At 39.4% G+C, this 14,465-nt stretch overlaps 1 protein-coding gene across 2 annotated transcripts in view; it reads right to left on the bottom strand.

The window, feature by feature from the left end:
* Positions 1-14,465, bottom strand: part of LOC126321511 (ralBP1-associated Eps domain-containing protein 2) — a 118,474-nt gene that overhangs the window by 50,377 nt on the left and 53,632 nt on the right. For both annotated transcript variants that reach the window (XM_049994190.1, XM_049994191.1), the window contains exon 8: positions 1,039-1,312. In XM_049994190.1, the coding sequence (XP_049850147.1) occupies positions 1,039-1,312 (274 nt within the window). The remainder of the gene's footprint in view (positions 1-1,038; positions 1,313-14,465) is intronic.

The following is a 14,465-nucleotide window of genomic DNA, read 5'->3' as shown; positions in this document are numbered from 1 at the left end:
CCAGGTGAATCTGATGGAACCAAAGGAGTTGAGGTTGGAGAGGAAATTCTGGAGTTGTTCTTCACTGTGAGTCCAGATCATGAAGATGTCATCAATAAATCTGTACCAAACTTTGGGTTGGCAGGCTTGGGTAACCAAGAAGGCTTCCTCTAAGCGACCCATAAATAGGCTGGCATACGAGGGGGCCATCCTGGTACCCATGGCTGTTCCCTTTAATTGTTGGTATGTCTGGCCTTCAAAAGTGAAGAAGTTGTGGGTCAGGATGAAGCTGGCTAAGGTGACGAGGAAAGAGGTTTTAGGTAGGGTGGCAGGTGATCGGCGTGAAAGGAAGTGCTCCATTGCAGCGAGGCCCTGGACATGCGGGATATTTGTGTATAGGGAAGTGGCATCAATGGTTACAAGGATGGTGCAGATGGATATGTGTGTGTGCGAGTGTACACCTGTCCTTTTTTTCCCTAAGGGAAGTCTTTCCGCTCCCGGGATTGGAATGACTCCTTACCCTCTCCATTAAAACCCACATCCTTTCATTTTTCCCTCTCCTTCCTTCCTTCCTGACGAAGCAACTGCCAGTTGCGAAAGCTCGTAATTCTGTGTGTGTGTTTGTGTGTTTTGTTCATGTGCCTGTCTGCCGGCGCTTTCCTGCTTGGTAAGTCTTAGAATCTTTGTTTTTAATATATATATATATATATATATATATATATATATATATATATATATATATATATATATATCCTTTCCATAATACTGTTGTTACTCCATCCTGGACTTACCCATTATTTGATTTTGTTGACACTATGCACGACAAAAGCATGATATTAGCTCCTCATGAAACCTCTTAATACTTTTTAATGTCTCAATCTTCCTTTCATACCTGCTACATCCTATTACCAGGTTCTAAAGAAATGCTGAACTTCAGGATAAAATCAAAACTTAAGAAGTAACTATTACACTTAATGAAGGCAGAATAACTGGAGCTTTGAGAGAAAAGAAATCAAAATCATATGTATTTCACCAATAATATTTGAGATTTTTACAAACCTGCTGGTTTCTTTGCTTGTGGCCTCTGAATGGGTCGAATTTCTGCTGGTGCTGCATCTGTGTGCGTCACAGCAGTAGAGAGTACTTTCTTGGGGCTGCCTGAGTCTGCACTTCCACCAAATTGTTCATATGGAATGGCTTGTGGTTCAGATGGTTTTCGTGGTGATCTGCAAGGTTCTTCTTCAACTGCCGCACTAGCAACTGCCGCAACCACACTGACACCCTGTGACTCCGGTGTGACTCTCAAAGCTACAGGATGCAGAATTTTAGGATCCTAAACAAAAATGTCAAGAGAGTTACTCAACAGCTGCCATTGTAATATGAAGGGGCATAAACTAATACTTTTATTTTCACATATTTGTGGTTCTAAGAATTAATTACATACATGGCATGTTTAAAAGTTAGAGCCAGCTGGCTTGGTGGGAGGAGGGTGTTTTTAATACCCACACAGACAACATTTTCTGTGTGTTCACCATTACTCTTCAAATACCTGACATAGTGGAACAATCCCTTTTTTACATCCTGTATAGAATTTTGTCACGTGGTATTTTTCCCAGCCTAGAACTGAACTTGATAGCACTCTTCATTACCTTCAGAACAATGAAAAGCAATACATTTCATGAAAACCAAGAAAAGGCAAGTCTCATCACGCAGTAAGTATCGCCGTTAGGGGATGTTCACATACAAAGTTCCGATTGTTGGATAGTGTGGGTGGTAATGTGTGGATGTGCACATTACTGAAACTAAATAATTCTTGATATCGGGGCCCAATGTTATCGATTCTGAATGGCAAGTCTCAGATTCCCCAGTGTCTGATAGTACACTTCAGATGTTATTGGTGCTCCTTGCTCTTTTGAGTATTCCTGTTTTATTCATCACTACTATCGCCATGATTTTATATCCAAATTTTATTTATTAAATATTTTGGTTTTGTGAGTTTAATGATAGTACAGTGAAACCTCTTTATAACGTTCCTCCATATAATGTTTTCCTCTATATTACGTCCCGATTTTTATTTTTTTCCGGTCCTGTCTAAAAGCCCATATAAACAATGTTAAATTTTCCTCTTTACTGTGTTTCCTCTATATTACAATTTCATACATGTAACACTCATATTTTTGGAACCCTGCTCAATTATTTACCTCTTTATAGCGTTTAAGTGGCTGGATGTAGACACATCGTGTTCCGTTCTGTGGATTCACAGTTTGCACCGGCTCTTAAAGCCCATGCTCAGCGTGTTTCATATGTCAATGGCTGAACCCGATCACATGACATGTGACGCACATTCTGCTTGCAATCTTTTTGGCGCCATTTCAGTTAATGGTTTGTATTCATAGCGTGTTGTGTGAGCTGAGCAGCAAACAGTGTGTGTGTCTTGTGAGAGTGTGTCTTCGATATAACTTTTTTTTAAGATTTCATCAGTGGACATGAGTGAAAAGTGGAAGAACATTTCTCTGGAAGAGAAGGTTTGTTATGTCACGTGGAGCTAGCGAAGCAATTTGAATTGGCCTCCTCAACACTACTATGAAAAACAGATCGTCAATAGTGGAAGGGTTTGAGAATTGTGGAAATTCAAAATGTATGCGTTTGAAACCATCGACTTACGACGAAATGGACGAAGTTTTATTAACTTTGTTTCAGCAAGCATGTGCTACAAACATTCCTGTAAACTGAACTATTCTGAAGGAGAAGGAGCTTCAAATATCACTGCAGTTAGGAATGGAAAATTTTAAGGCGTCCAATGGATGAATTGATAAATTTTGACAGCATTGTGGTATCGCATACAAAGTGGAATGTGGAGAAAGTAAAAGTGTGGACAAACCAACTGTAACTCAGGAGACGCAGACTCTCCCTCATCTGATACATGGCTACAAACTGCGTGACATTTATAAAGCTGACGAAACCGGCACGTTTTTCAATTTAATGCTGGCTAAGACATTTACTTTTCATGAGGAAAATTGCCATCGCGGTAAGAAGAGCAAGGAAAATCTTACCATTTTGTTGGGTACAAACGCCGATGGCAGTGAAAAACTGAAACCTTTGGTTATCAGGAAGCCAAAAAATCCAAGGTGCTTCAAAACATTTCCACGTTTCCGTGCAAGTATACAAACAATGCCAAGGCATGAATGATGAGTGATATATATTTATGTTTTCTCAGAGAACTTGACGTCAAAATGGGGAGTGCTGCTGTTTGTTGATAGATGTGTAGCACATGCACCAGATGTATCCTTTCTGAGAAATGTGAAAGTAATTTTCCTGCCACCCAACTGCGCCAGCCACCTGCAACCTATGGACTTGGGAATAATACACACCCTTAAGGTTAAATATAGGACAGCCCTTGTAAAATAACGCCTTGAATTTGATGGACCAAAGAAAACTGGGTAGCCAGCAGAGCTCACAACTGAAGCTGAATATTTTACAAGCAATGAATTTAATTATGTACTCGTGGAGGGAAATCGGTGCTGAAACTATTAAAAACTGTTGCACAAAAGCGGATTCCGTGAGAATGAGATGGCAGCTCCTGTGGAAGATGTTGAAAGTGAGTTGCAAGAGATTCAGGAATTAATAGGGAGCGATTCTGTCACTTTCGAGGACTTTGTGGCTGTGGATGATAACGTGGCAACCACAGGAGTACAAAGTATTGAGGAGCTGACTGCATACAGAAGCTTGGAGAATAGTAGTGGTAGTGACAGTGACAGTGACAAGGAAGATGACCCTGTGCCCTCATATACTAAGGCAGCTGAAGCCTTTGAAACATTCAGGAGGTATGTGATGGCCCATAGACTTGTGGACAGAACGAGTAAGAAATTATTGTCAGAGTCAAGGAGAAATAGAAAACAAACATGCTTACTTCAATACTAAAATCATAGGCATGTGATTTTCAGATTGCATAGGTTCCTAGAGTTTTGTGTAAATTTAAGTTCAATTTCATAATTTAATTTTTAAAGTAATTTTTTTGTCACTAATTATTTTGTAATCCATACCACTTACTGTGTTTTTATGTAATATGTGCAGTATATCATAACAAAATTTGGCTCATATTCTATAATTGGGTCAACTGAAGAACGGGATACCATCTGTCAGCTTTGGACAATGATGCTGTATCATAAGAATCTATTATAACTTTTTATAGTACAAACTGATCCATTTACTTTCATCCATCCACCTACCGGACCGCATGTTTTAATTACAAAAAACTAATCATTTGATACATTGATCATTTGTAATGAATATCATATTACGGTGTTGTGAAAATTTTAAATGTCATCTATGGCACCATTAGTGGTATCTCAATCTTCAGTAATGCCCTATAACTATTATTTGGAAGCCTCCCTCTTTATAGTGTTTTCCTCTATACAGTGTTCAGAATTTGTGGTCCCTTGAAAAATGTTGTATAGGGGTTTCACTGTACTGCATACACTGTTGTTTTGACTCCATACAAATGTCATGAACCTGTTTCTCCATTTGATTCAGTGCATTTCCAAAAACTCAGTGTCAGAAAGAGAAAACAATATTCACTATAGCACAATCAGAAAAGAAGATCACTGACAGTTCCAGAGTACTTGGCACAGCTTCTTCGCATATCTACCTCAACTAATAATAAAAGGTGATTTTGTATATATCTCTACAGCAACTCCTCAATGTCCTTTCACTTCCATACACAACTGTTGTTTGTGTCTGCAGCCATTTGTGTTTTGCAGAGAAAAACTGACAACAGCACTGCTAGCTGTCAGGTATTTTCTTTTACCAACTCTACTGTAGTCAGCATACTGTGGCTATTAATGGATGGATAAGTGCAAGTTGATATTTGTAAAGAACTAAATTTTCTACTGTTAGCTCATACTTTTGAGAAAATTTGTATAATGCAAAATGTAGCAGAAATAACTCCCAAATTTTAAAGATTAATAAGAATAAAAATTGACATTCGCAAATTTAATGCACAGCTTGAAAGATTAGTTTCGGCCATTTACATATTGCACACGCACGCACGCACGCACACACGCACGCACGCACGCACGCACGCACACTATATTTTGAAAAGGGGTGTCATCCAAATGATGAGCGTTTATTTCTATGCACATCTGAAGTGTCTCCCTGAAGTTCTAAATGACCTCCTTTGTCATGTCTTGTGATATTGCCTCAATTTTATGATAGGTAGATACATTCAAGTCATGTAGCGTTCACAACTTATGATGCACGCCTGGAGTTATATCCATACAAGAAACACACAAGGGGTGATATGGGGAAACTGGCTGGCCACAGAACATCACCCCATGACGAAACCAGACACCCTGCAAACATTTTCCTAACGAGGCCCACTGGCACCCTGGCTGTGTGTGCAGTGCACAATCATTTGAGAACTACATAGCAGGCTGTCCTAGGTCACTTGTCCTAGGTCACTGATGTCAACTCCAGGAAGTTGCATAGCAGTTGTACAGAATGATCACAATATGCTGTCACTTTCTTGGGCCTGCCTGAGTCTGCTTTCTTCAAGAATGTATGAGCCTATAATTCCAACATCAATGACAGAGCACCAAACAATTATATATTCACTGCAGAGCATGCATTCTAGAATCTGTCAAGCACCACTTGCAGCCCAGTTCTGAAAATTTTGTTTATTGACATTGCCTGACGAATGAAAGTGCACTTCATTATTAGACAGTAGATTGGCGTCAGCTTCAATGAACAGCTTCCAGGTTAGTGTCAAAACATGCTCTACAATTGGCCCACCAACATTTACTAAGTTCCTGCACACTCACCACTTTGTACAGATGGTTGTTTGTTTGTTTGTTTGTTTGTGTGTGTTTTTTTAAGGTAATAACTGAGGATTGTGCGACTGGTCAATCACTTAAAAACAAATAAGCCAGTAAACCTGATAACGCACTAAGAACCCCCGCTTTGTCTTTTAGGGAGTATATCGGGGATTTCATTGAATCTTTAAATTTGTGCTACCATCATCTCGTTGTCTGCTAAAATAGTGGCAACATCTACATGCAAATTAAGCTGTTCCCTACTTTCTGAATGCAAAACAATCAGTTAAATGTGGCACTCTAAATATATATGACACAAGCACTGTAAGTTCCTCTCGGGAAAGCAATCAGGTTATGCCCTATCCTTAGATGTGTGAGTAGGACTTCATCTTGTCTGTGTAGTTGGAAGAGGATATGCCACACATGTTTCTCCCTCATTCAGTGACCTCCTCCTTCCCACTGACAGAGGACACTTGTAAATCAATACTGAGGTGACAGTGTTTAGGGAACAGCACACTAAACAGGATTATCAGTATGTGCCTGCTTGACTGCAACACCTGCCAGTTTCTTTCCCTGAATCACATGTTTTCTGGTTCTCAGCAGTATAACACCTCTCTCTGAAGCCTTCATAGGCACATGTTTGCATCCTGGACATTCTGTGCTTATGTGTTTTCTGACATACAATGTATAGATTGAATGGCATATAATTAGTCAGAATAAGCAATACATATCTCAGCACAAATACACAGATACTGTCAACTTTGTATGTAGCTCAGCATAAAAAAGAAGAAGAAAAGAAATTTAATTTTAATTTTTTTCACAAAACTGCCACTGTCACCATGGTAAGCAGCAAATAGAAGAATTGGCATAAAATAAACAACTGTTTTAAGAAGGTGGTTTCACTGTGGAACCACTTGGACATACAATTTTCAACCACCCATCATTTCATAAGACATATTTGAAAGCAATTTTACATGTTTCCTTGACAGAATGCCTCATCTCTAAACTTCCACGAGCTCATGATGCCCAAAATAAATTTCTAAATAAAAAACGAAAATCAGCCTAAAATGGTAATTTATATCAAACTGCACCAGCAGTTTCATTTCAAAACCACTCAGAAAAGCAGTAGTACCACCACAAATTTATGTTGCAATACTTTTTGACATACATTGAGGTGACAAAGCCCATGGGATAGTGATAAACACATATACAGATGGTGGTAGTATTGCATACACAAGCTATAAGCAGTGCTTTGCTGGAACTGTCATTTGTATTCAGGTGATTCACATGAAAAAGTTTCTGATATGACTACGGCCACACAATGGGAATTAACATACCCTGGACACAGAATGATCGTTGGAGCTATACGGGTAGGACATTCCATTTTGGAAATCATTAGGGAATTCAACATTTCACAATCCATTGTGCCAAGAGTGTGCCGAGAATGCTAAATTTCAGAGATTACCTCTCACCACAGACAATGCATTAGCTGACAGCCTTCACTTAATGACTGAGAGCAACAGCTTTTGCATAGAGTTGTCAGTGCTAACAGACAAGCAACACGCCTGAAATAACTGCAGAAATCAATGTGGGATGTATGAGGACTGTACCCATTAGGACAGTGTGGAAAAAATCTAGCATTAATGGGCTGTGGCAGCAGACAACCCACTCAAGTGCCTTTGCTAACAGCACGACTTTGCCTGCAGCGCCTCTCCTGGGCTCATGACAAAATTGATTGTAAACAACTGGAAAATTGTGGCCTGTTCAGATGAATACTGAATTCAGTTGGTAAGAGCTAATGGTAGGATATGAGGGAGGGTGTAGGCAAACAGGTTTCTGGATGCTACTGAACTTCAGTGGCTAGTTGGTAATAATCACTATGTGGACGATGTGGTCTATTCTACACCATATTTTAAATCTATGTAACAATGCTATGCTGATTATATTTATATGCTTTGACGATGCCGTTATGGCCGTATCACTTTAGGACATGGTGTAAAAAAAGATCTGAGGAAGGATGGTCATTACAGACTGAAACCAGTCATCGCCTAAAGAAATCATTTGTGATCAGAGATTGTAATAAAACAGCACAAGGAAAATTAACATCAAATTTTGAAACTGTGGGCTGAGACAAGCAAATGCACTCTCATGCATGCTTTTTAACATAGTACTGGAGAAGGTAGTAAGGACAGCTCAAATCAACACAACAGGCACAATATACAACAGAATGGTGAAGCTTCTTGCCAATGCATATGATGAGGATATTCTTGCAAGAACACAACTAGCTACTAAAGAAACATCTAGGGTACTGGTGGTAGCAGCAATAGAAATGGGATTTGAAGCGAACATTAACACAGTAAAATGAAATACATTTAATAATAAACCAGAACTAAATACATATTAGAAATTGACCACATGCAAATAGAATCTGTTAGTGAATTTGTCTATCTAGAAACACTGATAACATCACAGAATGATATTAGTATGGAAATAAAGTGGCCCCTCCACACAGCAAATAAATGCTGTTATGGGCTGGCCCTCCAATTTAAGTCTAGAAATCTGTCCAGAAGAACAAAGTGTTGGACACTAATACAACAGTGTGGAGAGCTAATAGCATGTTTTGAACAAAAGGTGTCATGCAAAATCTACAGGGCAACTAATGAAGGTGGAGCGTTGAGCAGACAATAACATTTTGAACTTCACATATTATATAAACAGTCTGCAATCATAAAGTTCATTAAAATAAAATGCCTGAAATGGTTTGCTCATGTTTTTCATGTATAACATTAGTACCCATACAAAACAGCACTGCTGTCTGACAAAGAAGCAGGGGAAGATCAACACTTTGATACTTGGATGACGTGCCAAAAGATTTAAAAATTATTTGTGTCAGAGCATGGAGAAGCAAGACGATGGATGGAGACTAACAGAGTGATATACTACAGCAGGCCAAGCCCCACAAAGAGCAATAGAGCCAGTAAGAAAAAGAAGAATAACAGAGAGGTCAGTTTCTGTACAAAATCTTGAACTGGCAACACTTTCACAATCACGGACGACTATAGGGCACCATGACTCAATATTTCTGCAGTGGATTTCCAATAACTTGTTGAGCCCATGCCACATCACATCAAGATGGCGCATTACACCGGACAATATGAGGTCTGACATGACATTACGAGGTATTCATGACCTTCGCCACCTCAGTGCACTTACTTTCACTATCAATAACCTCCTCCATATAATCATTGTCAAATGTCAAAGTATTGTGACAACACAATAAAAACTATCTCCAACATGTGTTTGTAGTCTGAAGATGATCACTGACTGTTCAAAACCAGTAATGGCACTGAGAAATGCTCGAGTGATAAGTGTTGAAAAATATAAAAATAAAAGTGTCCATGATCTTTGGGTAAGTAAGCATCCATAACCTTGTTGGATCTATGAAAAGATTTTGTAGTACTGGGATGGAAGTGCCCTGCCTGCTCTCTAAAACTCATGAGTAAAGCACTTCAAGATGTCTTGTGCTTACAGGTCTCTTTATGTGTGGCAACCATGACAACTTAAAATTTAATGTAAAACCCATAAACGTCAACAAATATTTAAACTTTAGATAATTATCCCCATGTATTAAAACAGGTAGATTAAAAAGACAATAATAATGGTGTGTATGTTTGTGTGTCTATCGACCTGCCAGCACTTTCGTTTGGTAAGTCACATCATCTCTGTTTTTAGATATAATAATGGTTTAAATTGACATACACATGGCTGCAAAATACTAACACAAATTCTCTACAGACGAATGGAAAAACTGGTAGAAGCCGACCTTGGGGAAGATCAGTTTGGATTCCATAAAAATGTTGGAACACTTGAGGCAAATACTGACCTTACGACTTATCTTAGAAAATAGATTAAGGAAAGGCAAATCTACATTTCCAGCATTTGTAGACTTAGAGAAAGCGTTTGACAATGTTGACTGGAATACTCTCTCAAATTCTAAAGGTGGCAGGGGTAAAATACAGGGAGCGAAAGGCTATTTACGATTTGTACAAAAACCAGATGGTAGTTATAAGAGTCGAGGGGCATGAAAGGGAAGCAGTGGTTGGGAAGGGAGTGAGACAGGGTTGTAGCCTCTCCTCGATGCTATTCAATCTGAATATTGAGCAAGCAGTAAAGGAAACAAAAGAAAAATTTGGAGTAGGTATTAAAATTCATGGAGAAGAAATAAAAACTTTGAGGTTCGCCGATGACATTGTAATTCTGTCAGAGACAGCAAAGAACCTGGAAGAGCAGCTGAACGCAATGGACAGTGTCTTGAGAGGAGGATATAAGATGACCATCAACAAAAGCAAAACAAGGATAATGGAATGTAGTCAAATTAAGTTGGGTGATGCGGAGTGAATTAGATTAGGAAATGAGACACTTAAAGTAGTAAAGGAGTTTGGCTATTTGGGGAGCAAAATAACTAATGATGGGCAAAGTAGAGAAGATATAAAATGTAGACTGGCAATGGCAAGGAAAGCATTTCTGAAGAAGAGAAATTTGTTAACATCGAGTATAGATTTAAGTATCAGGAAGTCATTTCTGAAAGTATTTGTATGGAGTGTAGCCTTGTATGGAAGTGAAACATGGCCAATAAATAGTTTGGACAAGAAGAGAATAGAAGCTTTTGAAATGTGGTGCTACAGAAAAATGCTGAAGATTAAATGGGTAGATCACATAAGTAATGAGGAGGTATTGAATGGAATTGGGAGAAGCGGAATTTGTGGCACAACTTGACTAGAAGAAGCGATCAGTTGGTAGGGCAAGTTCGGAGGCATCAAGGGATCACCAATTTAGTATTCGAGGGCAGTGTGGAGGGTAAAAATCGTAGAGGGAGACCAAGAGATGAATACACTAAGCAGATTCAGAAGGATGTAGGTTGCAGTAGGTACTGGGAGATGAAGAAGCTTGCACAGGATAGAGTAGCATGGAGAGCTGCATCAAACCAGCCTCAGGACTGAAGACCACCAAAACAACAACAACAACAACAACAACAACAACACACTCATCTGTAGAAAACTTAAAAACTTTTGTGTGTTACCCATTTTTAAAAACCTGCTTGCAGCTAGTTGTTGGCATCCTGCTATTGCACGTTTTAAGAAGAACAAACTGTGAAACTGTCCACAGTTAAGGAGCATTTAAATATTCTTCAAACTGTGGAATTTGTGCTATTGATGGCAGTAGCAAAGGTTACACTAAAAGTATTTTCTTGAGTGACACCATTCTTCTGTTCAAATCTATTGGGGAGAACTTCACCACCTCAGGAGGGGGGGGGGGGGGGGGGGGCAGGAGGGGGGGGGGACACCATTACGATATACGAGTATGCATCTTGCCACAGAAGCCCCCTGATGGAGCTATCAGATTACATTGTGCCTCTATGTAGTGTTGTGTATTTTATTTCAATACAAAATATGCGAATTAAATACTGTCTTCACAGGAAAGTCATTTGTAAAACTGACTTCAATAGGACCAGGTTGTTTATAGTTGATCTGTAGCACCTGAACCCTCACTGAAAGCAATTAAGAAGCTGACTAGCTTTGTGTGTCCAGACCAGATGACAGTTAACCATTCAGTCCAAGGTCTTTCACACACAGCACATCAAGGTGACACTTCTCCAATTGTTGGGACATGTTCAGCCCCTCTGTGGTCTGAGGAAAGGGGTTATTACTGTCTCCCATCACTAGTCTCTGACAGTTCTGAATACATCTAACCCATGGGGAAAGGGCAGTTATGGGACTCAACTACTGGATCGTAAGTTCACCTCAAATGTTTTCACTATTGCACGGTGGGAGTGCAGCACTGGATACAAATCGGTAGTGGTGGTACTCCTGTTGAAACTCTCCACCTTTGCCTAGGTTGTGTCCAAGTGGTGTTTACAGACACCACTTCTTCAGTATAATTGCTACTATTGCCAAACTTCATTTTCTACAATTCTTTATAATGGCTTTCCATATTCATGTTGAGTTAGTAGACTACTTTATCTACTACAAGGACATATACACTATATGGGATATACACTGTGATAGTGACTGTTTGCAAGCCTTAAATGAGGGGAAGAGGTTACAAGTTCCATTTTATTAACAAAGAGAATTATACCACATACAGCCTCCTCTCCAATGAGGTCACCCTTTTCTTGGGACGCTGTAGCCTCTTGGCTTCCCAAGGTCAATGTATTCTAAATCTGTATAACACAAAATCACAAATATGTTCTTGTGCCAGTATGTCCCATTCACCCACTGAATGCATTCTAGTTACACTGCATGATGAGTGCAGTTTTAACAATGATTTTTTTCTAAGTCTTCCTCACTGTCTTATTGCCAATATTGCAGCTGAGGATTCATGGGAGAAACTGCTTGGTTCGCTTCATCAGAATTCAAACTGCATTACTCCTAGTCTTCTTCAGAATTGTCCATCAACACAAAACTGACACTGTCTGATGATTTCTGATCCAGTCTGTATGTTTCTGTTTATTCACTTTGTTTTTCCTTTCAGTCATAACGAAGATTACAGCTATTGTGGCAGGTCACCTGCTGTATAATTCTGAAGCAGTCAGGCCAAGTATAGTGGATCTCTCACTTAAGAGTCATCAGGCACATTTTCTCTGGTGTCTTGGCAAATATCTGTAATTTTGTTTTTGCATTGTTTAGCTGGAGTCAAACCAAACAATTACTGCTCATCATGTTTTTCACACGATGCCTAGTATCAACAGAAAACAACTGTTAGTTTTCCAATAAAAACAAAATTATTTTTAAATCAGAATTGTAGTTGCCCACTTGATAGAGTACTCCCAAATTAGTCTAGTCTGATATTTGTTTTATTGATATACATGGTGTACATAAACTCCAGGAACACTTTCAATTATCTATTGCACAAGAACTAAACATTGTACAGATGTCATATATGTTGCATTTTGAAGAGAAACTCTGAAAGTTTTAGTTTCTTGCATACCCATCCCAGCATGGCATCGCTGACTGTGGCAGTTGCTTCCCGTATTCTCTCCCACAGCTCTGCTACATCACATGGTAGAGGCAGTAGTTACACCAGATCTTTAATGTGTCCCCACAGGAAAAAGTCACAGAGAGTGAGTTATGGTGATCGGGGAAGCCATTTCATGAAACAGCTGTCCCCTTCTGTAGCACGGCCGATACATCGATGCGCCAGCTCCGTGTTCAGGTACCCACAAACTTCATGATGAAAATGGGGTGGGGCCCCATCCTGCTGAAAGATGAACGGAGAGTCTGATTGCATATGAGGCATCAGCCATTGCTGCAACATGTCCAAGTAAGAATATCCAGTGACAATGCTCTTGGCGAAGAAGAATGGCCCATACAGTTTTCGACGTGATAAAGCACACAAAACATTTACTTTTGGGGAATCATGCTAAAATTCAATGCATTCGTGTGGATGCTTTGTACCCCAGATTCAACATCTGTGCCTGTTCACTTTCCCATTAGTGTGGAAAGTGGCTTTGCCACTAAAAATTAAGCAATCAAAATGCCATCCCCATTCACATTCGATTGTTGCAACTGTGAACAAAACTCAAAACACTTGTCTTTGTTGTCGTCACTGAGCTTCTGCATTAGCTCCAATTTGAATGGTTTCATGGACAGGTTCTGTTGCAGGACTTTCCACACTGTCACTGGAGCCATTTGAAGCTCACAGGATGCACAACACAACAACTTCTTTGGATTCCTTATGACTGTCTCTCATATGCGCTCCCCATTCACTTCACTCACACTGGACCGTTCGCTTCTCTTTTTTTGGGCACAAGCAACCAGTTGTTAATGAATATCTTGTGCCTGTGATACATTGCTTTCCCTGCTGGTGGCTTCTTACCATACTTGGTTCTAAACATCCATTGAACAGCTGTAGCACACTTGTTTTTGTCGAACTCCAACACAGAGAAAGCTCGCTCCAAACCTGAACTCGCCATGTTTGCGACTAGCGCTGATTATTGACAAATTACCAAACTATGCTGTGGCAAGAAAAAACAAAATTTTCAGCGTTTCTCTTCAAAATGACATATGTATAATATCTATATAAAGTTCGGTTCATGTGCAATAAATAATTGAAAGTGTTCCTGGACTTTATGTACATCCTGTATATTAACAGGAGCAGCGAAACATGAAAAATAAACAGCAATCCAGCAGCAAATCAGCAGTACTGTGTGATTGGCGTAGCTGTCATCAAGGGTCAGAACAGTGTTGTCACTGCTCGAATACTGATTATTCTTCAAATTTTACTGTCCTTGTTAACAGGAATCGATAAAACAAATATCACACTAGACTAATCTGGAAACCTTCTATTGACTGGGTACATTAAATTCCACTTAAAAAAAAGAACATTTTGTTTGTAACAAGAAACAAACTGATGCTTTCTGTCAACACAACACGTAGCTTTAAAGACGTTTAAACAGTAATCAAATTTGGGTGGCAATGTAAAATATTGTTAAATTTAATTTTAAAAATATTGTTTGGGGTACAATTTTTCCTGTGAGCAGTCAATTCAAAAAAATAATCTGGGCCTCCTCAGCAGACAGGAGGGTCCCCTACTCCATCCCTAGCTTTGGACCTTAATCCCCCCCGACCTGTAGTAACTCAAGCCATTCCGTCACACAGATCCCACATGGCTTTCTTG

Source organism: Schistocerca gregaria, chromosome 2, assembly GCF_023897955.1.
Source record: "Schistocerca gregaria isolate iqSchGreg1 chromosome 2, iqSchGreg1.2, whole genome shotgun sequence".
Taxonomy (NCBI): Eukaryota; Metazoa; Arthropoda; class Insecta; order Orthoptera; family Acrididae; genus Schistocerca; species Schistocerca gregaria.
The sequence above is the reverse complement of the archived record's forward strand: the minus strand, read 5'-3'. Positions and strand labels throughout refer to the sequence as shown.